This window comes from Echeneis naucrates, chromosome 13 (genome assembly GCF_900963305.1).
Source record: "Echeneis naucrates chromosome 13, fEcheNa1.1, whole genome shotgun sequence".
In the NCBI taxonomy this organism is placed as follows: domain Eukaryota; kingdom Metazoa; phylum Chordata; class Actinopteri; order Carangiformes; family Echeneidae; genus Echeneis; species Echeneis naucrates.
Genome location: NC_042523.1, coordinates 23,253,423 through 23,277,471, shown reverse-complemented (window position 1 = coordinate 23,277,471; position 24,049 = coordinate 23,253,423). Strand labels below are relative to the sequence as shown.

The following is a 24,049-nucleotide window of genomic DNA, read 5'->3' as shown; positions in this document are numbered from 1 at the left end:
GTTTTTACACTAAATGTGTTCCTGAGGCATTTCCCCTTTGGCTCTCTGTACTAATGTAGGCACAAACGGAGGGAAAAAAGGGAAATGGTTTTGGTTATGTCGGTATTTTTAGGTGATTTATGAGAAATTCTTGGACACATCTTCCTTTTTTTTTGGAAGAGTTTTAACTGACTGCTGCCCCGTCTTGCTGTTTGACTGTTTACGTGATAGAACAGCAGTCTGACTTTGCCCTCGTTGTACCGGTGGAGTCATGTTGAAATGGTGAGCGTGACCGAGGGATTGGAGGTGCTGCCGGACCCTCAGGACGTCCTCATGGACCCCTGGAGATCTTTATTTTGTTGGCATGTAGGAACTGCTGTTGACAGGTTGAAGGTTCTCCTGGTTGTGTAGTCTGTCAGCTGGATCCTGGGAGGAACCCGAAGGATACACCTGACAGCCTGGATGGTAGCCAGACCTCCATCTTTGCTTCTACAACAGGAAAGACGCCTGACATGTATGTCTGAACGCACACCGGTATACCACGACTGTGACAGGACACCTAGGACCTTCATTTCCACTTTACTGACCTCTCAATGTGACCCTGTCACATCAAATCGGTCGACGTTAACAAACGGCTGCTAAAGGTCCTTTTGTCACCCCGAAGGGAAGTTTATGTCCCCTAAAAATGAAAGAAAAGGACAAAACACCGGCAGGTTTTGTGGATGGGAAACAATAAAGTGTTCATGAGTGACTCATCATGGGGGGAGTCTGGGTGTGCATGTACAAGCTTGTTTTTTTTTAACATCCAGGAATTTTATCGTCCTGTGCTGAATACTTAAGTATTTAGCAGAAAGTGAACTCTCCATGTGGCGTAAAACACAATCCAGTTATGGTGTCTCTTGGTCAATTACAACTTCGTTCAGTGTGATGCTGGAGAAACTTTCATTGGCACATTAGTATAGGATTGTTTTGTTTTGTTTTTTTACAGCTATAACAACTACGACTTTTTATTAATGACATTAGAGATGCTGTCAGATTGATCCGTGCTGGTGTCCGTGACCAAAAATGAACAAAAACAACCTGAAGGTTGCTGAGAGGTTGACATCCATCCTGGTTTGTCTGCTGAAAAATATTTGCTGTCAGTCCAACACGTAGACCAACTGATTAGCAAAATAACTGCAGCGATCAAAAGAAAGTAAAAAAAATAAAATAAATAAAGCCGAGTTAATTACACAAGATTAAATAATATCCATAATTTATTTAACCCCCGAAAAACTATCTCAAAAGAATATATAAATTCTCTCAAAGCAATGATGTTGCCAATAAGTCCAACTTTTCCCTTAACGGCAGAAAAGTAATCTCTACCACTTAACTACTAACTTTCACGGCCCGGTGTAGAAGTTCACTGACGGGTTAAACTGCTGTTCTTTGGCATAAACGTTAAGCCGGAGACGTGCCTCGTTGAAGATCTGGCTTCTGTGACCACGCTCTGAACCAAAGAATGAAGACAGTCGGGGCTGACAACATTAAGCGCAGATTTCAAACCAGGCTTGGACTGATAAGATCTTCACGCAACTGCAGGTGGATTTATGGCCTCTGCACTTAAGATATTGGAAAGGTTTGCCAGTAAAGGGGTTGTTGGTAGACCTGTCAGATTTTACTGCCGATGGTGAATATTCACGAACCTCTGATTTGACTCTTATCATGTTCAGCTGGAGAAAAAAGGTACATTTGTACATTTTCTCTGTTGAAAAAACATTAATATTCAACACTGCTTTATAGATTTTTAACAAAACGCCAGTGTCTGCCTGGGAAAACTTAAGCGTGAGATAAATCCAAGATCAGGTAGAGTGATAGTTAAAATGAGGGGCTTAAAGTGTGTGATTGTGGGAGGTTGTTTAGATGATGACTGCTGCTGTGAGTATGTGGGACGATGAGTCAGACTCCGAGGACGACGTGGACAGATAATAGTTATTGATTCTATCTCGTGTCAGGAGACAGAGGGAAGCAGATATCGGGGGAGAGGTTTTGTTTACGTTAGCGCCTGTGTCATGTTTATCATGCGCAGAGATGAAGAGGGGCGGCGAAGCTCTAGCCCGACCAGGCGATCTTTGTTTGACTCTCATCTGTGACCGCGATACGAGTGTCTGAAATCTGCTCCTTCACATCGAAGAGAGCCAGCTGAGGTGTTTTCGGGCATCTGGTCCGTGGGCGTCTGGTTGGAGGTCTTATTGGCACGCAAACAACTGGGAGGAGGCCGAGAGCACACTTGAGGGATCGTATGTCTCATCCGGTCCAGGAACATGTCGGGATCCCTCAGGAGGAGCTGGAAAAATGACCCTGATAGAGGGATGTCCGGAAGCGTTCGCCACCACTTCAAGAGGAGCGACAAGCGGCACATCCATTATCTGTACCACTCCACACAGAGCAGCTCCAGGTCTGCACTTCGAACCCTGAACCTTCTTGTGAGGCCTGCTGCCGTGTTCTTCTCTGATTATTTACAGTCCCATATTCAGCTGAATGGAGTTTAAAGTTTCAGAGCGGCGTGAACACCGAATGAAGCCGAAGCGTAAACTGAAAGGTTTCAGTTCAGAGGTGACGACCGGAAACCTGATGGACTAACGTGCTGCATCTGAAGCCGTCGGCATTCCTCTCTTACTCTTTCCACGCGGGTCTGTTCCTCTACAGCTTCAGATGCCACAGCGACTTGAAAACTACATTAACACCTTTTTTTTCATGGGAAAAGCAAACTCAAGTAGAATGAAAGTAATGAAAGTTTCTCTGGCAGTGAGTCAGAATATGTGTTACCTGCGTGCTGATGACTCACAGCGTGTGTGTGTCTGGTTGGATTTAGCCTGCCGCTGTGTGCAGCTGCTTTAGCTTTTCCATGCGTTTCTTTCCCACATCCCAGAGCTAGCACCGCCGTAGAACCGGCCCCGCCCTGCTGGGAACGAGTCCGGCTTCTCCTCAGCGTTCCATCCTGAGAGAGACTGGAAACCACCCTGGAAATGAGTCAAAGTCCACGCCAGCCTCACTGCCATTTTTGTTCATGCACTGACTGCAGAAGTCCCAAAATGACAGAAACTGTTAATACAGTCCTGTGGTTTCTTCTTTCCTTTGTCTTTCTCCACCATTTTCTTGGCTTTGGTTCACATTCCTTTGATTTCAAGTACCATTGGCTTGATGAAACACTTTCAGATTTATGTCTTCTTTAAGTCCAAAGTCTTAAAACTCAGAGTGGAATGCAAACACGCTCTGCAAAGAAAGCATACATCAGTTCTTCCATTCAGCTTTTTGAAGGGCCTCTTTGATGGAAAATCAAGATTTGACCTCTTTTATTTAGCACAAAATAATCAGCCAGCGTCATGGTTGTACTTTCACCTTGAAACTGCAGCGAACCGATCAAGGTTTCATGAAACAGACGTCATATAACCCGAGGACTCGCTCGCTTTGACTTGCGCGGACGAATAATAAAACTGAAACCTTGAGCAATAGCTCAGATGAGCATAGCACCTACTGGCTGTTACAAAGAAAGCACACAGAAATTAAAGATGCAAACTATCCAAGACGTTCCCAAACATGCTTCCTCCTCCTCTCCATCTGCTGTCTCACCTGTTAACTGAGCACAAGTAGTGTTTGTGTGGGCGGGGCTTAAGGCTGGTTCAGGAAGTAAACCGCAGTTTGATTTATGCAGAATAAAATATTAATCACAAGAGTGTTTTTACAGTTTGAAAGCTGTCAGGAGAGGAAGAGTTTATTTTTGGCAGTTTATTAAAAGAAAAACACTTCATGAGTGTCTTCGTCACACTTTTCCCACAGTCTGCTCTGACAGGATGACATGGGTGTGTTGTCAGATGAGGACGGAGCGGCTCATTCATGTTCACCTGCAGCACTGCTGACTACCTCACTTCCTAATCCTGTTGTTATTTACACACACACACCTATCTCAGATTAACCAGATAATTTAAGATGGCTGGTAATCCTGTTTCATCTACTGCTGCACATTTTCTATGTGATGCTGCCAGGCCTGAGGAAGAGGAGCTGTGTGGGTGTTTGTGTGTAGTGTGTGAGTCTGTTGTGTTGTGTAGTGTTTTAATCCTTCTGTAACATGTGGGCATTTAGCTGGAACATTAGAGCGCCGACATCTTAAACTTAAATTTTTCCAAAAACCTTTTAAATATTATTCAAGCACTTAACCCGGCTTTAGTCACAAAAATAATCCGCGTCCAAAAATAGACTGGTGTTTATTTGAATTCCTACTAATGTGATTATTGTGTTCCAGCCCTGCCTCCCACAGATGGAGAAGGTAGGTGGTCAGAAGATCACAAAGTCCCGTCTTTCCCTCTGTAGTCTGCCAGTTAGACAGAACAGCCCCACTTGCCTTTCACCTGCTCTGCATCTTCTGATGAGTGTTGGTGTTTGTGTGTTTGTGTGTGTGTGCGATCATCCCTCCTCTCTCCACACTCATCCTTGTAATCATGACAAACTGACCTGAGCCCTCTGGATCCTGCACACTATCACACCTGTAATTATGTCAGCTGTCATCCTGTGTGATTTGCCAGCTGCTTCTCAAACAGAGGAGACACACCGACCCGCTCAGTGCTTGTTGTGTCGTCCTGACACCAGCCACATGCAAATGTTTGCCCCAACAGTGACGCGTCCAGTTCGTTTTGCTGCTGTCTTGCTTTGCAGCACACTAGAACACTTTCAGTAAAGTCAAACGGAAATAACTATCCAGTCAGTCCTTCTCTTTGTGTCCCCCATTAAGCACCAGCTGTACCACTTTTGGTTCCGGTCTTCTCTCTCATACCAGTGAACTGTGTTCAGTTTGGAATTATGAAATGGAACGAGGCATGCTGTGAATCTGTTGACTGGGAAGGACATGGGAAAGGCTGGTTGCTCCATTTAAATCCATTAAAAGTGTTTATTTTGCCCCGTAGGCAGCTAATACACTTAACACAGCTAAATTCACTTTGTCTGCTTGAAGTTAGTGAAAAGGCGACTGGGTCAAGATTTTGGTGCTTCCTTCCACCAGACAGCGATTTCTCTGTCTCCATTTTGTTCTCATGATTAAAACGCAGCTGAAAAGCTTCTGTCTTTCTTCCTTTAAAGTTCAACGCTGCTTGCTGTTAGAAATTAGAAACAGAAATGGATTATTGGATTTAGTCTCTTTTTCCTTTTTTTTTTTTTTTTTTTTTGAGGAGGGGATGGTGTAGTGGCTGGGCCTTGAGTCCACAAGCAAAACGTTTGTTTTCACCGTGATTCGAATACTTTCCATTCCAGAAAGATGAAGAATCGAGTTTTTAAAAAGGGAGAACATGTGCTGCAACAACAAAAGAGGTTTCTGAATAAGCTGCGGAGGTTAGTGGAAAGAAACAGCTTGTCCTTGGTTAAGACTGCAGAGGTTTCCTCTCTCACTCAATACCTTTTATTAACCTTTAACCAAGTCTTTCCACTGAGCTCTGATAGTAATGTCACAGCACAGATAGGTGTGTCCTTCGGCCTGGAGGAGGACGGCAGAGGAGGAGGGACAAAAGAGTGACAGTCGGAGGTCGAACGTGACAAACTGTTGGGATAAGTTTAAAAAATAAATAAGCGTTTCCTGATCATGAGCACAGAGCTGACAGGGTTGATGAATGAGATTAGAACGAGTGTCTGATACAGATCTAAGAAATATTCATTCCCAGTTTTTGCCTTCAGGTGAAGAGACGCTGATCTGTATCCCAGCATGCATTTGGTGTAAATCAAGCACTAGTTAAAAGGTTAATGTTCACCTTTTGCAATCTTTTCTGAAGCTGTAGATCCAGTTTAGTCGGCAAAAGCCTATAAGCGTCTAAAGTCTCATTTTAGGGTTAAAAAATTTGAATTTGAATATTAAGGGCCACATCCAGGTCAATGTTTCCACTGCTTCAGTAACATTTTTGCACAATGAATTCAAATTGCAGGAGCTGCAGTCTTTTTCGGTACCGACGTGACTCCAGACACAGAGAACATCATCATCTTTCTTCCTGAAATCACAATAATTGTATTTTGTTGCTGCTTCTCATTCAGCTTGAGATAAATCTTATAACTTCAGGAAAATACATTTTCATTTACAATTAGAATATATTTCATCACAGAAGACATTTTATCTACTTAACGTCAGTGTATTAGTGTCATCGTGGTAACACTGACTTCAGTCCGTCTAACTGCGAGTAATCCAGGTCGGCCAATCAGCAGCCGGCCCAGTTGTTCCTAAATGAATGTATTTTTATCAGCAGCACAGCTGTGAGCTCACAAACGTAACAACTGAGAGAGAGCAGCCCAACAAGCCTGCCTGAAAAGTGGTTTAGATGGAGCAGTGTGTGTGTCTGTGTGTGTGTCTGTATGTGTGAAGGAGTCTCCTGCTAGAACAACTGTTCATTTACATGCGTCTCCTGTGGGATTTAATAGTTGCGGGTGTGGCACTGGTGTGAACTTCACTGAGGACGTCCTGAATAAGTTGTGAAACCGACTCTGTGGGTGTGTGTGTGTGTCTGAAATAGCTCATCAGTGTAATTGTGTGTAAACGTGCAAGTAATTAGGATTTTTAGTTTGAAATTGAAAAGAGGACGTCAAATCTTGTCTATATTACTCTGACATCATGGGGATGGCTGGGAGGACCGTGTGTCTGTATATATCCCAGTGTTGGTGATAAATCTGTGAGGAGAAGATTCCAGAGATGTTGCAATGATGAAGTGTGTCCCGGACTGCTGAACGTGGGGAGAGGTGCCCCCCCCCACCCCGAAGAAATTCCTCTCCGGGTTCAGACGGTTCACGTTTAAAATCTGGCCATTTGTCAGGTTTACTGGAAGCTGACGGGTCAGCAGCTCTCTACTTTTCCATCTTTGTGACTGAATGTGTGTATGTTTTTGCACGCAGGCACTCTATTGCATAATCTGAAATAAGATAAGGAGGATTGTACCTTTAGATAGAAAAGCGTCAGAACACGGAGAGCGTCACAGTTTTCTGCATTTTGTCTCCCAACTCCAGATTAGCACCGCCGAGGTTAGAAGAACAGAGAGAGACTGGTGAGAAGAAGGAATAATAATAATAATAACAATAATAATAATAAAAACTGTCATTGCTAGAGCTATAAGAAAATTAGAGCTGCGTGATGAGCAAAAAAAATTTGGTTATTCTGGGTGCGGGTATCTGAGTGCGACGTGTGATTTTTTTTTTTTTTTTTTTTTTAAAGATCTTGTTCTTTCGAATTTGGAGAACAGAATTTATCAGATGAAGTTATCTCAGTCTGAAACTGAAAAGTTCAAAAATGCATTCGGATTCTGCAACCTTTTCCTGAAAATTGGCTCTCAAATGAAAAGGAGAGCGTGTCTGTTTGTGTGTTGTTTTGTCTTGAGGCTCAGCTGTTATTAATGTCCAATCAGCAGACAGGAAGTGCTGCGAGTAAACAGGAAATTCACTGTTTGGAAATTTAGCAACGTAGCAGGAGATGTTAGAAAGCAGTTCGATAGCCGTGGACTGGATGGACCCAAACGTCTCACGGTCCAGTCGTTTTGGACGAAACGCTTCCTTATTTACGTTGTGCGTTCCGAACACTCGTGGCTGTATATTGTTCATCTCAGGCCAAAAGAAAACAAAACACGAGCAAACGCCGCAGCAGCTGGGCCTCCTCATCTTTAGCTGTGTGTTTGTCTGTTTTTCAGTTTCCTCATTTTGGGTTTTTTTTTTTTATTCCCTAAATGTTGAACATGTGTTATCAGTTTGATGAACATGTTTTCTTCATTAGCTGGAGTTTTACATCTCATGTGAGCAGATCATTTACAAGGTCCTACAGAGGGTGTAAAATAGGCCGTTGGAAGACAACAGCACTCAATTAATATCCAGATTATTGTAGATGTGTTAAAGCAGCATGACTCCGTTTTTCTTTAACACGTTAAATCAAAGTTTATTGACAGCAGCAGTGTGCACATTTAAATTTCAGTTCTTGTTTTTGGCCCTAAAATAAAAAATGTAAAAAAAGAAGCATAAATTAGTGTGAGCATTAGATGGTCCACAGAAGTGAGATTGTGGTGAAGTCTATGGGAAAATGTCCCCCCTCCTGCCTGATTTATCAGCTCGGTGAACGTTGTCCTGGTGACTTTATGGTCTCAGTCTCTAGTTCCACATCTTCTTTAATACAACAACAAACCCCCCCCCCTCGGTCTCTGAGCCTGCTGAGGGGAGAGCTGCCCCTTTTTTTAAACCTACAGCTGAGGCTGCTCTCCACATAAGGCCTGCAGTGGATAAAATAAGACCGTGCCCCCACCCCCTTCCTTATCTATAGGATGGGAGCAGACAGAGAGGAGGGAATAAGAAAAGATAAAGGGACAGACAATACGAGGGCCAGAAGAGCAGCAGGGGCGGGAATATTCCCAGCAAGTCACCACCTGCCCCGCTGGATGGCGGAGTGAGGCGTTTCCTTCCACTTCCGTACTTGTCACTCTCTATAAGGGGCCAGTTTTTAGAGAACAGATTCAGCAGAGATGAAGTGACGACGTCAACGAGCGCGTGGGTCCTTCACCTTTACTGGGAACTCCTCCTGGGCTCAGCACGGATCAGGAGGAGGACCTGGAAATTGTTGCTGAGGACGGGAATGTGTGGAATTCCCTCCTTTCCAGCTATCTTCAGTCCTGGGTCTGAACCTTCGGGCCACCAAACATGGGCCTCAGTTTTTGTCTCATCAAACCAGAGAATCTGTGTCCTCCGGCTCTAACTGTTCGCTGAGTCATGTGGGTGAATTACGGCGTGGTAACCAATTAAAACGAAGCACCTGCAGAATAAAGTTTATTCATCCTCAGAGAAATCTGCTCACTCGGCTCAGAACAGGACTGTGGGCGACGCTAGACTCTGTAGGAAATGCCTTCATGACCAAAGTGCTGCCACAGTGGAAAAGTGTGTGTGTGTGTGTGTGTGAAGGACAGGGGTGTCTCCATATTTAGTCTGTGTGTGTTTGTGTGTGTCTGTGAGAGAGAGAGTGAAGAGAGAGAGAGTGAGTTTGTGAACTGAATGAAAAACTGCCACTTGGTTTCACTGAATTCAATTCAAGTCTTGTTTTGGTCTCCTGGTGTCACATCTGTTCACAGAGGAAGCATCTCTGCTCTACGGGCTGGTACACACACACACACACACACACACACACACACACACACACACACACACACACCCACAAATTCACGTCTATTTAGAATGCTAATATCTGCTTTCTCTGACACTTTAGCCATCTGTCACCAACTTCCTTCTTCTCATCCTCTTCTGTTTTGACCCCCCCTCCCACTCCCCCTCCCTTGCTATCTATCTCCCTTCCTCTCTCTCTCTCTCTCTCTCTCTCTCTCTATCTCTCTCTCCCTCCCTCCCTCCCTCTCTCTCCCCTCCCTCCCTCTCTCTCTCTCTTTCTCTCCGTCCCTCTCTATCTCTCTCCCTCTCTCTCCCTCCCTGTCTCTCCCTTTCCCTTCCTCTCTATCTCTCTCTCCCTCCCTGTCTCTCCCTTTCCCTTCCTCTCTCTCTCTCTCTCCCCTCCCTCCCTCTCTCTATCTCTTTCTCTCTCCCTCCCTCCCTCTCTCTCTCTCTTTCTCTCCCTCCCTCTCTCTCCCTTTCCCTCCCTCTCTTTCTCTCTCTCTCTCTCTCTCTCCCTCTCTCTCCCTCTCTCTCTCTCTCTCTCTCTCTCTCTCCCTCCCTCCCTCTCTATCTCTCTCTCTCCTCCCTCTCTCTCCCTCTCTCTCCCTCCCTCTCTCTCCCTCTCTCTCCCTCCCTGTCTCTCCCTTTCCCTCCCTCTCTATCTCTCTCTCCCTCCCTCTCTCTCCCTCCCTGTCTCTCCCTCTCTCTCCCTCCCTGTCTCTCCCTCTCCCTCCCTCTCTATCTCTTTCTCCCTACCTCTCTCTCTCCCTCTCTCTCCCTCCCTCCCTCTCTCTCACCCCCCCCCCCTCTGATCTGTTTCCAGACTTGTTCGCCGCCCACATGTCTCACATTCTTTCGCTCTGACATCACGGCCGTCCTTTACCACCATTTATTTCTCTCTTTTGTGTCACTCGATTTGGTTTCTTGCCTCATATGCCAGTCTTGGACACCCCCTTCCTCTCTTCCCTCCTCCCTCCCTACCTCACTCCCTTCCTTCCTTCCTTCTTGACAAAATAATAATGATAATAAGGAGCTGTTGTGATTGAAGGTAGATGAGGGCTGTTATGTTTTATTCAGTGTGTCAGTGTGAATCGGGGGGTGAAAGGTGAGAGAGGGAAGGACGGTCAGGATCTAGTTTGTTTGCATGTGTTTTGCAGAATTGCATCATCTTAAATCAGATATTTAACAGTTCAAAGAAGAACTTTGTGTTTTTCTTTCCTCTGATTTGTTGCCAGCGGGTTGAGGTTTGATCCTCCTCTGGATTTTGTCTCGACAGTTGTCCTCCCTGGCAAAGAGAAGGCCAAAGAGTTCACGTAATATTTATTGTTATATTTACTGAAGCGATTTTAATGGCTCGTATTAGCGTCGATTTAAAAGGGCAGCTTTGTTCTGGTGGAGCGACCTGTGGAGTGTCAGGAAGAGAGCCAGTCCTGCTGGAAAGTAATGATAAACATAAACAGAGAAAGCTTAGAGCGGGAGTGGCGGTGCATTGTGTGTAAAACATCCTCATGGAGCTCCATTTCTCAAAGGTTGTCACACCACTTCACGTCCCAAACGATCACCAAAACCAACAGTTTCTTGTGGTGAGCTGTTATAGAAACGTTTGACCTTCTGACAGCTTAGTTTTTGCATTTTAACGTCTTTATGAGACGGCAAGGACAGACAGGAAACGCAGAAAAATAAAATTCAGGGTTGACCTGCAGCAAAGTGTGCAGACCGCAGGGAATCGAACCAGCGTGTCTTTGATGCACGCTGTTGTCACATGCGTGCTAACCGGTCACAGGGGGTCTTAATAATCAAACCCTTAACCTTCAAGCACCACAAGTTAACACCCATACGCTGGCCAGATGTCCTCGAACGCATCATGGGGCTCAACCATGGTGATGACATTTCTAGTAAAAGTTCACATTTGGCTTTTGTGATTGTTGTTTTTGAGGTCTCTTTAAATTGGACGAGTCAACGATTGTGTAATAAATATGTGTCACAATGTCATCAGCACCAGATGTGAGATTTGGAACACGGCTCAGCATCATTTTTAGATTTGAAAATGAATGAACAGAAACACAGGCCAGGCTAGCTGTTAGCATTAGCCACATTTATTTTCAAATGTCACGCTGATTGTGGGCAAAGCGATCGGACAACACAGAGGAACGTTTTAATTTGAAAAATGACTCATCCTGAAACATGCAGTTTCAGGATGAGTCATTTATCTTTCGGTCCCTTCAGCTTCAGAGCCAATATTGCTTCTTCTTTTCGTTGTTTTATATGCTCACATGTCGGCGTCGGCGTCGACTCTCTCATCACGTCACTAACAAAGAAAAGTCAGTATAATTCTGCTCATCGGGGCTGAGGGATCCTTCAGGAGATTGTAGCAGCGACAGGTGCGGCCCTCAACACGGCGCACGGCTGATTGTGATTCTTCTGCACTTATATTCTAATGAGAACAAACAAAACATCTTTTAAATGTTATGAAAATTTCAATTATCCTTCAGGTCCAGGCTGATCAGGAGTAAAGATGGTGGAAAGTGGAGGACTACTTGCTGCTCCTGGCTACACTAAAGGGTCGTTTTCAGTTTCTTTAGTTGTTAGCGTATCTGGATAGCCTGCTGATGGACGTTCATCCATCTGTGTGTCGGTCGCGTGTTGCCAACAGTTGCATTGTGTTTTCCTGGAGCAGCAGCTGTCGACATCACATTTAATTTTAATGAAGCTTTGAGGTGCGATTGTAGTTTCCCCCCGCCCCCGATTATTGAATGAATGAGCAAAAGGCGGGAAAGGGGCGTGAGGTTTTCTTCAGAGAGGAAAGGTTGCACAACACCACAGCATTGCGACATCGCACAGCCATCAATAGCGTCGGCCTCGAGTTGGAGGGGATGGCGATGCAGACCGGTGCAGTTTGGCATGACGCTGCATGACGGCACGTTCCCAAAGCTTTATTTCTGGATCATACAGGCAAACGGAGGGAGAGTGGAAAGTTTCTAAATATATCGCATGATCATTCTGAACAAAGTTTTCTGCAGAGGAAGTGAGAGAGGAAAGAGGAATTTAAGGGGTGGGGACAGAGAGAGGGAGATGGAAGGGGGGTCTACAGGAGGTGAAAGTCAAGTTCCCATTTCGGATTTCCCACGCGGTCGAGGTCACGTGCAATTTCCCTGAAAGTGGTCAGAAGGATTTGAGTTTCACTCAAACAAAAACGACATATTTGATTTTGGTGTTTTCCCCTGAAGTGTTTGTGTGATGGAGAGAGAGATGTTGAGCTTCAAATAGGAAATTTGTGGCATCTTCTCAAGGCCTAACACAGACACACACATCGGTCATTAACTCTTCAGCGACCCCGCAATCTTATGTAAATAAAAAATGAGATATGATGCCGCATCGGCTGTTATCGCCACATCCTGTTGATGAAAAGCCAAAATGGCCTGATAGAGCACAGTGTTTGTATTGTTCCCATGGTTTTATGCCCTGATATCATATCATTTATTACCTCTGGGGTTTAAAGGACAGGCTGCATGTGCTTTTAAGTCAGTGTGTGCGTGTGTGTGCGGACAGGAAGGGTTGTTAGGTTGTGTGTGGGTGGAGAGCCAGAGACTGCAGGAAGGCCCGAGGTGACGATCAGTTTTTCTGAGTGGAAATCAAAGATCTTGGTATTAAGGATGAAAATATTAGTGTTCAAATCTGTTGGTGTTTTATGGAGTTACTGGTTACACAACAAAATCACGTCTTTCTCATGGCAGTGCTAGAGATGTGCAGGCATGTCGAGCAGAGTCAAGACGGTGACATCGTTTCATGACTGAAGTTGATTCCTGGAACATGTGACGTTTCTGGACACTGACAGGAAGTGGATCAGCCAAAACGTTCTGGGGTGTTTTAAACTTCCAGGAATAGTCACATCCCATAACAGAAATCTTTTATTTCAAATGGTTGGAATCAAAAGTGTTTTGTGTTGATATTTTTGTGCGTCCTCTGCTGCCGTTCGGCTCAGGGCCGTGTTAGGAGTTTAAGGTGGCACTTTGGCCGAGAAGGGGTTAAAGTCTGGCAGCTGAGGGAGACACTGGTGGTCAGAGTCGGCCCCTCCTCCCTCCAACTCAGCACAAATATGCTGCCTCAGCATGAGCCTGCAGAAACACACACACACACACATACCTACACACCTTTACAGCGTTAACACACATGAATGAAGCAGTGAATCAGGCCGATATGTCGGGTGTTAAAACAGCTGCAACCCTCTATCATCTCCTGTATCTTTGCCTGTTTCCTGCTGACTGACCAGTGTATTCTCACACTGTGGTGAGACACACGCACACACACACACAGAGAGAGAGAGAGAGAGAGAGAGAGAGAGAGGGAGAGAGAGAGAGAGAGAGAGAACGTCTGGAAAACATTACTCTGATTCCTGCAGCAGGGGCTCTGATTATACTGGCAATGAGAGTCCCAGAGAGGAGGGGGGGGCATCAAACAAAGGGTGATATCTGACACAGACTGCTGAGTGTGGTAGAAGGTCTGTGTGTGTGTGTGTGTGTGTGTGTGTGTGTGTGTGTGTCTTTGTGTGTTTTCAGATAGCGATGGAGTTATTTTCAGGCATTTTGACGTCCGCCTCAGCGAAAACATAATGACTCCTTATTAAGTTTCATTTTAGTCTGAGGGCAGCCAGAAGAGGGCAGTCAGGACGTGTGTGTGTGTGTGTGTGTGTGTGTGTGTGTGTTCACTCTCCTGTACTGTCATTAAAGTCTCACCTGCTCTGATTGCCGTCTCTTTCTGCTGCTGTCACTTCCTGGTTTGTGTTGGTGTAAAGTGAAATGAAACCTCCTGGTCTTTCTCCCAAATGTCTGTTTTGCTGGTTGAAAAGACCTTTGAGAGGAAAAATGTGAGTAGAGATCTGACCTTACCTGAGCAGAGTGAGCGTTGCAGCTGAAGGGAGCTCAGATTTCAGATACAAGGGAAACTTTTCATTTAATCCACCCTTCATTGCCCTTGTTTTCAAATTTGCTAACTAAACAAACAAATAAATAAATAAAAATGTGTGGACAGACACAGGTATGTCTGTTAGACTGACCTGCAGACCTGAGATCTCAGACATCCTCAGGAAGGAGCAGCTCGTCCTAATGAGGCCTGTAAAAGCTGGTTTTCCTGCTGTTTCTCTGCCCTTTGAAGCCTCTTCAACCACCGACTGTCCAAAAGAAACACGCTTTGGTTTCATCTTAATTCACCAAAGCTTCTGGTTTTAGTTCATGATGGTTCCTTTCCAAAAAAGCATCCCGGGATGTGAGAGAAATCGCTCAACTTGTATCTATGTGAGAAGTAAATAACTATCGTAGCGTAGCAGATAGACTGAAACAGCTGGCCTTCATCGAGCATTTCCTTTCTGATATTTTACTGATATTTATGTTTTATTTATCACCTCCATCTTTAGATTCTCAGTTCAGTTGAGTGTCAGAGCGCCGAGCTGAGACTCAGTCCGGCTTTGGACCGATCAGGCTCGCTCTTCTTCCTTTCTTTAAGCTGAAATGATCTGATCTGATCCATCTTCATCTTCTCCTCTCACTCTTGTGAAGAAAGAAAACAAACAGTTTGATCTCCCAGATGAGTGTTTGTCCAGTTTATTCAGCTTCTCATCTCTCACCTCCCCTGAACCTGAAGTGCACACACAAACACACACACACACACACACACACACACACGCTCAGTTGTGTAATGCTGACAGGTGACTTTGCCTGAACACACACTCTCTCTCCACACAAACCAGCTTTAATCCCGTTACCGCAGTGGAAACCAGTCTTCCTCTTTGTTCTCAGAAACATGCCGGTTGCCTCCAACATGTCAGTTTTTATTAGCACTAACAAGCAGATGCATTAAACGGCCGAGGCCTTTGATCTGCTGCAGGAAGGTGTGTGTGTGTGTGTGTGTGCGCGCGTAACACTAGTCTGCAGTAATTACACACTCTGTAATGATATTGCAGTAACGATGCTAATACTTGTGCATGCAGGCATGCATCATTGTGTACATGCACTGGTAGAAGTGTGTGTGTGTGTGTTGGCTGTCTGCTTCAGCTTGTAAACCTCAGGGAGGGGAGGTGGGGGAGTAAAGATGGAGGAGGAAACTGTTTTGGCTCAGAAACTTATCAGCTCACGCTACATTTACAGATAAAGGGTTTCCTCCTTTTTCACACAAGCATCGGGACACAATTCAACTTTTTCATATTTGTTGCTCCCCCAGTGGGGGACGTGTGTTTTTAAAGGGGGGCTGCTGTGGTAAAATTTATTAACCTTTTTTTTTGTTGTATAAGCGCCTGTTGGATTGAGGGGAGGGCGACGGGGAAAAAAGAGGGCTGGGTATGTGTCACCCAACATGGGGACTGTTTCCTCTGGAGGGGCGGGACGGAGAGGAAAAGTGTGTGAACGAGTGGAGAGAGAGAGAGAGAGAGAGAGAGGTGTGTGTGTGAAGTGTGTGTGAGCTGCAGTAAGAGGAGAAGTGATGGCAGCTGGTTCTCTGGACGGAGGGGAGAGCTTCTAAAAACAAACTCTCGGCTAAATAGTGGTCGCGCCGCAGCGCTGGAGGCCGTATTCTTAGAGCAGAGAGTGTCGGCTCAGTGCAAAGGAGGAGGAAAGGTCTAAAAAAGCTCCGTTCAAACCGGCTGAGAGCAGGAGCCATGAAGTACAGACCTCTGGTAAGACAGCCGCAGAAATCTCGGCTCTGCCCGCTTTCAGAGCAGGTTTTGCTTTGAGGCCAGTTAAAGGTAAAGAGGGAACGGGGGGAGATGGACTTTCTGTTGAGGTGGGGGGACATTTTTATCAGAAACGAGCTCCTGCTGTGATGTTTGACACGCAGATAGAGTGTGCTTGAACTTCAAGGACACAGGTGAGGCACACAGGTGAAAGAGAGAGGAGGTTTGGCTTTCACTTGCTCCATAACCCCCCCACCTCCATCTCAGCATCCCTCTCCACCTTCAGTCTGAATTTGTCAAACCATTGTGAGATCTATTTGATATCTTTTAGGTGTGTCCTTGTTGCTCATTGTGTGTGTGTGTGTGTGTTTTCGCTGCCCCGGGGCGAGGCAATCACATGGTGGTGTTGCGTGGCCAGGCAGCATTCTTTGGTCTTCTATGAGAGTAAGAGCGAGCGTGTTAATGAAAAGAGTGTGTTGAAGCATCGGTGGCGGCGGATCCGTCCTGGAGCGTCGTGGATTTTCTCTCCCGTCAGCAGAAACTCGTTAGACGTCAGCCTCACAGGTTTCTACCAAAGATGGAGGTGAAGATTTGTCAGTTTTGTCAGGGTGACTCGACACAGTTGGCTCGTGTTGGGCTCATCCCGGGCTCATCCTGGTCTTTAGTGTCAGAGTTCTCCAGTGAAAGAGTTCCTGAACGGCTCAGGGTCGTCAGTTTATTGGAATTAAAACCTAATGAGTTGAAAAGCACAAGTTCATTAAAGAGCTGCCAGCTCGTAAATGTCTCATAAATAACAACTATTATGTGACGTTCAAAGACTTCAGGTCAGTTTATAGTTTATTGAGCTGGAAATCTGGAAAAACCTTCCGAGGTGAAGTTCAGCTGAATCCATCAGTCAGTCAGGAGTGTTTTTCACACAAAGTGCTTTCCTGCAGCAGTCCCCATCCTTTTTTGCACCACTGACCAGTTTCATATAAAACAACAAGTGCTTTTAAATGCAGCTTTTCTTTTTCTGGGAAGTTGTACGCTCTTCTTTTTTACAGGATGGACATCAATTTTCCAGCCCCTCCCCTCCTTCCCTTCCTTCAGGGAGGTGCAAGCTCACCGTTAACTTTAAAGCGTCACATCTCGGGGTCTCCTGTTGTCCTCAGACAGACGTTTATTTCTGCAGTCTCATCAATAAAATCTCTCTACAACATTATGTTGTTATCTGATCAAATCTGCGGTTGACATGCGGTTCCATCAAACAGGAAACCATCAGCTGTCTGATGGCGTCAGATGTCACACAGAAAGACCTGCAGCTCACAAATGAATCAGTATTTCTTTATTTCAGACCCTTTACTGTCCACCAGCTCGTACAAAAGGAGGGAACTCAGTGCCAATTAAATGCACATTTAAACCCTAAACCTGTTATATAAAACCTCCATGTGGTCTTTGATCCTAAATCAGGTCTAGGCTGTACGTCAATCCAGTGAAAGTCTCAGTCCACAGAGAAATGCTCAGTCTGAATTTAGGCCCTAAAACAAGCTGTGTGGACTTCCTGAATTTTGTGATGTCACAACTTCTTGTCATTATTTTCCGTTTCGGCACTAAAGTACTGTAAATATTAAGTTTAATGTTGCATTTAAATATAGATTTAGCAGAACAGATTTAACGGACTATAAATCTGCGACCACGCGGAGTCGATTATAAACCTGCAGGATTCACAACTGACATTTTAATAACTGTGAAATGAGCACGTCTGTTAAAACTCAGTGGCAGGATTATTACCTGACACTCCGGCAAGCGAATTCTTAAGATTCTCACTAACAACCAGCCGAGCTCTCCTCACGTGCTCTGAACGCAGCAGGTTGGAGGAGGTTTACATAAACACTGTGACATCTGAGCTCTGCTAGTGATCCTGAGGCGATGTAAAGGTCAAGGAGAGAGCTGCTATTGTTCCCAGGCTGGGATGGATGATCCAGTCCCTTACCTTTTCCCCGCTCCGCTCAGGTGTGGCCAGCGAGAAGGAGGCGAGCGTTCACAAACAACTGTTTTAAAGACAAAAGGAGGAACAATGATTGAAAGGATCACTGTTAAATATCAAAGTTCTCTGAGTGCACTCTCACCTTTGAGCTTCCAGCTTGAATGTTTCCACATAAACTGTCCAAAATGAGAAGCTTGCTTTGTCTTTAAAAAAAAAAAGTTGAAACATCTTTTAACATGCAGCCTTTTCTGCTCAAATGAAAGAAAATCATCTTTAAAATGAAGGAGAACCTGCGGCAGGATTTGTTAGCATAACATTTGCTAATTAGCATGAATATTAAAATTGGGAATGAACAGATGTGGCGTTCAAACACATCAGCTACAAATGCAGGAGGACAATATCTTAACTGTTTATGAGTTCAACAAAGTTATGCATTCTGGAGAAAAGAGTTTCTGTTAACGCTCCTGCTATAAACACAAAAACAGAGCAGTGGTTCGTTAGTTCGGAAGGATTGGACGAACCGATGGGTTTACAAAAAGTACCACGAAATGTTATCACAGTGTGTCGAACCCTGTCCGGGAAGTTAAACTTTTCAAAACATGCAGAAGGTGGTCTCGTGCTGGAAATAGTGTTCCCTGCAGGGCTTCGCAGAAACATCCACGCTGAGCTGTTTTGTTTGTCGCGCAGGATTCGGAAAACATGACGACACGAAGGAGCCGGGTTGGCACATACTGGGTGTGTTCCTGAGGCGGGGTGGAGGTCCGGCATCAAACACAGGAAAGCCAAACAGTGAAAGCGCTGTAGGAAAACAATGAAGTAATGGAGAGAGACTGAAAAGTCAATGAGCGGCATAACGTGGAAGTGAGGAAACTTCTCACCAGGAAGTGACAGAAACTTCTCTGGTTTCTTTTTTCCCGGGCGCCATAATATTTGAAGGCTCCTGGAACAAACCGCGACGCCTCGGTGTAAATGAGTGTCCGCTCTGCTCTGCTCTCGTTGTTTCCGCTGCACAGGAAGTCGTACGTCTGGTGTGTTCTCCGCTGCAGCAGCAGCAGCACGTTTGGATTGGCAGATAGAGCCGGACGGTTGGCATGAGCGGCGGGAGCCAGAAGGACGGATAGTGTTCGTTATCAGAAATGACTGACACACACACAGCTGCAGTTGTGTGAAACATTAGGTCAGCAGAGACCAACACGGATGTATGAACTCTGAATTCAAACCAAATTCATGCAGATCTCTCCCTCAAACTTAGAATCTGCAGCACTTTCATATTTGCTGTCGTATTAAGCTGCAAATGAAATGAATGATGTTGTCTCAGTGTCTGAAGCTCTCCAGAGGTAACGCCGTATTATATCCACGCACATTATTACAAGAGTAGACTTTAAAGACTGAATTTGTCATTGTGTAGTGTGTGTGTGTGTGTGGTTAGGTAGTGCTCAGTAGCCCCGCCCCTCAGCCCCGCCCCTTTCCCTCCAGCATTATTTAAAAAATGAACATCATGTTGTGTTGAAGACTGAGACCATAAACTTTTTCCCATAGACTTCAGTTCAGTCTGACTTGGTTTCAGACTCTGTTCAGTCCCTGGAGTGATGCATCATGGGACGCTGCGGTCCTCCTTTGACAGGCGGGATCAAACGTCTTCGGGCATACTTGTGTGAAATCGGATCAAGATGTGTGCGTCCGCGTGTCTGTTGTGATTTAACGGGCTGTTTTGTGTTGTGGATTCTGCTGCTGTGTGGAATTTCAGGGAGTCTTGTTAACTTTCCAGCTCGTTCTAAACGGATCAGGAACAGAGTCGTGACCCGGCATCCATCATCTCCTCCTCCCTCCATCCTTCCTTCCTTCATTCCTTTTCCTCCTTCCTTCTTTCCCTCCCTCCAACCTTCCTTCCTTCATTCCTTCCTTTCCTTCTTCCTTCCTTCCCTCCATCCCTCTCTCCTTCCTTCCCTCCTCCCTTCCTTCCCTTCTTCCCTCCCTTCCTCCTCCCTTCCCACCTTCCCACCTTCTCTCCCCCCCCCCCTCCCTTCCCTCCCTCCTTCCCTCCCTCCTCCCTTCCTTCCCTTCTTCCCTCCCTTCCTCCTTCCTTCCCACCTTCCCACCTTCTCTCCCCCCTTCCTTCCTTCCCTTCCTCCCTCCCTCCCTTCCTTCCCTCCCTCCAACCTTCCTTCCTTCCCTCCCTCCTCCCTTCCTTCCCTTCTTCCCTCCCTCCCTCCTTCCTTCCCACCTTCCATCCCTTCTTCCCTCCCTCCCTCCTTCCTTCCCACCTTCCTTCCCTCCTTCCCTCCCTTCTTCCCTCCCTCCCTCTTTCCTTCCTTCCTTTCTTCCATCCCTTCTTCCCTCCCTCCCTCCTTCCCTCCTCCCTTCCCTCCCTCTTTCCTTCCTTCCTTCCTTCCCTCCCACCTTCCCTCCCTCTTTCCTTCCTTCCTTCCTTCCCTCCTTCCTCCCTTACCTCCCCCTTCCCTCCCTCCCAACTTCCCTCCCTTCTTCCCTCCCTCCTTCCTTCCTTCCTTCCCTCCTTCCTCCCTTCCTTCCTCCCTTCCCTCCCTCCTCTCATGTCTCTCTACCATCTATTTGTTCCCTTTTGTGTCTCACAGCACTAATTAATACGTCCTCTCCTCCCTCGAGGTTTCTGCTCTCCTTCTTTCGCCGTCTCATCGTTGCGTCCACCCCCCGAGGGGATGAGGATTACTGTGCAGCATAACACAACAACAACACCTGCTGTACTTTGTGTTGTCATGTTGTTGGTCCTCTCCCTCTCACCTTTTGCTGTGTTGGTCGTAGTTCCTTCTGGCTCAGTACTCCTGAAACATGGACGTGGCGAACATTCGCAGTCTTATGCGTAAAACTCAGACCTGTATTTTAGAAAACGGCTTCCTGGACAAACGATTCGATGAGCTTAAAAATGTAAGTGACGCACTTCAGCTTCACTTTCCCGCACAAAGTTCATACAGTTTATTTTAACCCCGTGAAGGCCGGGCGGGATTCCTCACGCACCTTCATTGAAGTTCTAACTTTTTCTTGGCTTCGTCTCAGTTTCTCACTTTGGACAGAAGATCTGTACTTTGTTTGTGAATCTCCTGGAGGATTCAAACTGTGCGTTCTGAATGTGCTCTATTGTCGACTGAAAGCTGTGAGGAGAGAACCGGGATGTTCTCCGTGTCCTAAAAGATGTGGCCGGAGCTTGTGGGACAAGAAGGACTCATTTAACCTTTCCAGATTTATTTTTGCCTCGAGATTCTGGGATGCAACTGTTTGTTGAATTAAAGGTCCTGATTTGACCTGAAAAGTTTATATATGATAATTTTTTCAATTATTCTTCAGTCAAAAAGAAAGTTTCTTCTTTGGGAGGACTTTCTGCTTTTCTTTTGTAAATATGATTGTAAATGTATTATCTCTGGGCTTTTGACTCTTAGTGAGACAAAACAAGACATTTGAAGACATCACTGAATCACTGAATGTCATTTTCATGTCAGTCATCATCTTCAATTCGAGGATCAATCCCTAAAAAGCAGAATATTCATGATGGATGATTGAAACACTTAAACATTTAAAGTGAGATTAAAGCTGATGAGTTAATCAGGAGGATAAAAGGTAAATGAGTCTCAAGCAGCAGACGTTCTTAGCTATTTAAAGTTAACCAGCATTGTTATTGGTCAACTTTTCATTTGCGAGAGGAGGATTGTTATTATTTAATCTTTCAAATGATACATATGGAACCTTTAATCTTCCATTAAATCAAACAAGCTTGCAGTGTGACGGGCTGATCTTTGGATTTAAATTTTACAATCATCATTTAGCTCTCCTAAAACGCTGCCTCCGCTATTGTTTATCAAATAATTTATTATTATTATTATTATCATTTATTTTTTGCTGCTTCCCTTCAGTTCCCTCACTCCTCAAGTGTGCGTGATGTTGACAGATTATTCTTTTCTCCAGTTTGTCCTTCCACTATGACTGATAAAGTGTCTCACCTAGTCCTCTCCGTCCTCCCCCAGGTGGTGTCCACTGACGGGGTCCGGGCTATGATGGAGTCGGCCCTGACAGCCAGAGACCGCGTGGGCGTTCAGGACTTTGTCCTGCTGGAGAACTTCACCAGCGAAGCCGCCTTCATAGAGAACCTGCGCAAGCGCTTCAAAGAAAACCTCATCTATGTGAGTGGACGTAGTTTGGACTGAATTCAGAAGAATAGATGTTTCCAAATTAAAGGTCCCGTCTTTGAACTTCTCAAACTATTCATCAAACAGTTCCAATAATGACGACAGGTTTCCGTTTTTATCTTGAACATCTGCATTTAGACCGTTCTGACCTTTAACCCTTTATATATTTGTAATACATGTTATTTGTTGTGCTGTTTCCACGGAAAACTCATAATAAATAAATCCGGCCAGTCAAACAGCGAAGACACAGATTCAGTGTGTAGTTGTGTTGATCTTTATGGTCTCCTCTCTGTTGTGTAATGTGACTGTTCGGTCCAGACCTACATCGGCTCCGTGCTGGTGTCGGTGAACCCGTACAAAGAGCTGGAGATCTACACCAAGAACCACATGGAGCGATACCGCGGCGTCAACTTCTACGAGGTCTCGCCACATATGTAAGTACGAAAGCAAACGCACACGCAGTCAAATAGAGAAAACCTGTCCAACATTTCTACATAAAGAAAAATCATTCCTCATTTTTGGTCGGTTCATAAAAAAGTCAGAGTCTCGCTGCTGTGCTGCAGTTGCATCACGTAATGTCGGGAATTGGTGGTTCATACTTTTCACATGGCGGGCGCGTCTAGCTGCTAAAAAAGACAAACAAAAGAGCTGATGATGTTAAAATGACATCATACCAGGAACATGACACAGAACCGACTCATTACATTATCTGAATCCGACACAGGACGAGGGTTAGGGTTAGGGTACGAAAAAACAGAAACATCAGAGACATTTTCAGTCTGAAATTAATTTAAAATGAAGCGAAATAAACATTTCTATCAGCTTCTATCAATGATTTGAGGACTGTGCAAAGTTTTAAGGCGCCAATAGTCCAGAAATCAGATCAGTGTTGTGACCAACAGTTGGTGAGCTGTTCAAGTGTGTTTACCGTCTGCTTGTTTTTCTTCCAACAACCTAAAATAAAGAGTTTATAGAGCCCGTATAACCCCCCCCCCCCCCCCCCCCCCCCCCCCGCCCCCCCCCCCGCCGCTGCCCTCTCTACAGTGATGTAACATCGCAGCCGTATTTCTAAATGCCGTCACTGTCTGTGGGAAGGTTTCCAAAGTGTCCGAGCCGAGACGACGGAGTTTCGTAACGCCCTCGTGGTCCGGTTGTCCACCTCAGTCAGACGTGAAGACGTCGGGTCGGGGAATTCCCTCTGAAACCCCCCCGGACCCAAAACAATCCGGTGCATTATGGAGACGCTGAGTGGCGTCATTGATAGATTTCAGAATCTCTCACTAACTCGTTCTCCGCTGGTAGATTTTTTTTTTCCCCCCTTCAGTACTTGAGTGCAGGGCCAATGTTTTCTCCCCCTCTCAGTGGAAAGACAGATGTGCTTTGGCAGAGCGGTGGAGCTCTGGAGAGAGAAAACAGGGAATGTCGGGGGGAGATGGAAAGAAAAGTAAGCAAATGATGGTACCAGGCAAGAGGTTTCCTCCCCGGAGAGGGAATTCCTCTGACCTGAACCTGACCCCCCCCCCTGCACATTTTATCTTCCAGCAATTAGTCAGATGTCAGAAATGTGTCCATACAGGCTGAAACAACATCGCAGTCCAGCGCTGACAAATGATACCACGATAGCTTTCCGTGTTCACACACCGACAGCTGGATTCCTCTGTAACTGTCGAGCTCTAACTCCTGAGTGTTGGTTGGGGATGAGAGGGGACGGCTCTGTCCTGTCGCCAGAGAAAACAAGTAACATTCCTCCGTATCTGTTGAACGTGCAGCTGTTTTGGAACAAAATAGAACCAATGTTGACAAAACAGACTGTCGAAATGATTCCTCCATGTTTTTCCTGTTTGCCCATGAAACTTGACCACGTCTCTTCCCGTCCTCCAAGCTACGCGGTGGCGGACAACTCGTACCGCTCCATGAGGTCGGAGAGGAAGGACCAGTGCATCCTGATCTCCGGGGAGAGCGGCGCCGGGAAGACGGAAGCGTCCAAGAAGATCCTGCAGTACTACGCCGTCACCTGTCCGGCCAGCGAGCAGGTGCAGACGGTCAAAGACCGCCTGCTGCAGTCAAACCCGGTCCTGGAGGTGAGACTTATCGTGGTGCTGAGCTGATGACTCCAGATGGTTTATGGTTTATTTTTTCTGCTGAATGATG

At 45.6% G+C, this 24,049-nt stretch overlaps 1 protein-coding gene across 3 annotated transcripts in view; it reads left to right on the top strand.

The window, feature by feature from the left end:
- LOC115053126 (unconventional myosin-Ic) overlaps positions 1–24,049 on the top strand; it is a 63,261-nt gene that overhangs the window by 4,176 nt on the left and 35,036 nt on the right. For 2 of the 3 annotated variants that reach the window (XM_029517691.1, XM_029517693.1), the window contains exons 2-4: positions 21,737–21,892; positions 22,217–22,332; positions 23,781–23,979. In XM_029517691.1, coding sequence (XP_029373551.1) covers positions 21,737–21,892; positions 22,217–22,332; positions 23,781–23,979 — 471 coding nt within the window. Of the gene's footprint in view, positions 1–16,213; positions 16,232–21,736; positions 21,893–22,216; positions 22,333–23,780; positions 23,980–24,049 lie in introns of those variants that run through there. The other variant, XM_029517692.1, reaches the window with a different exon arrangement.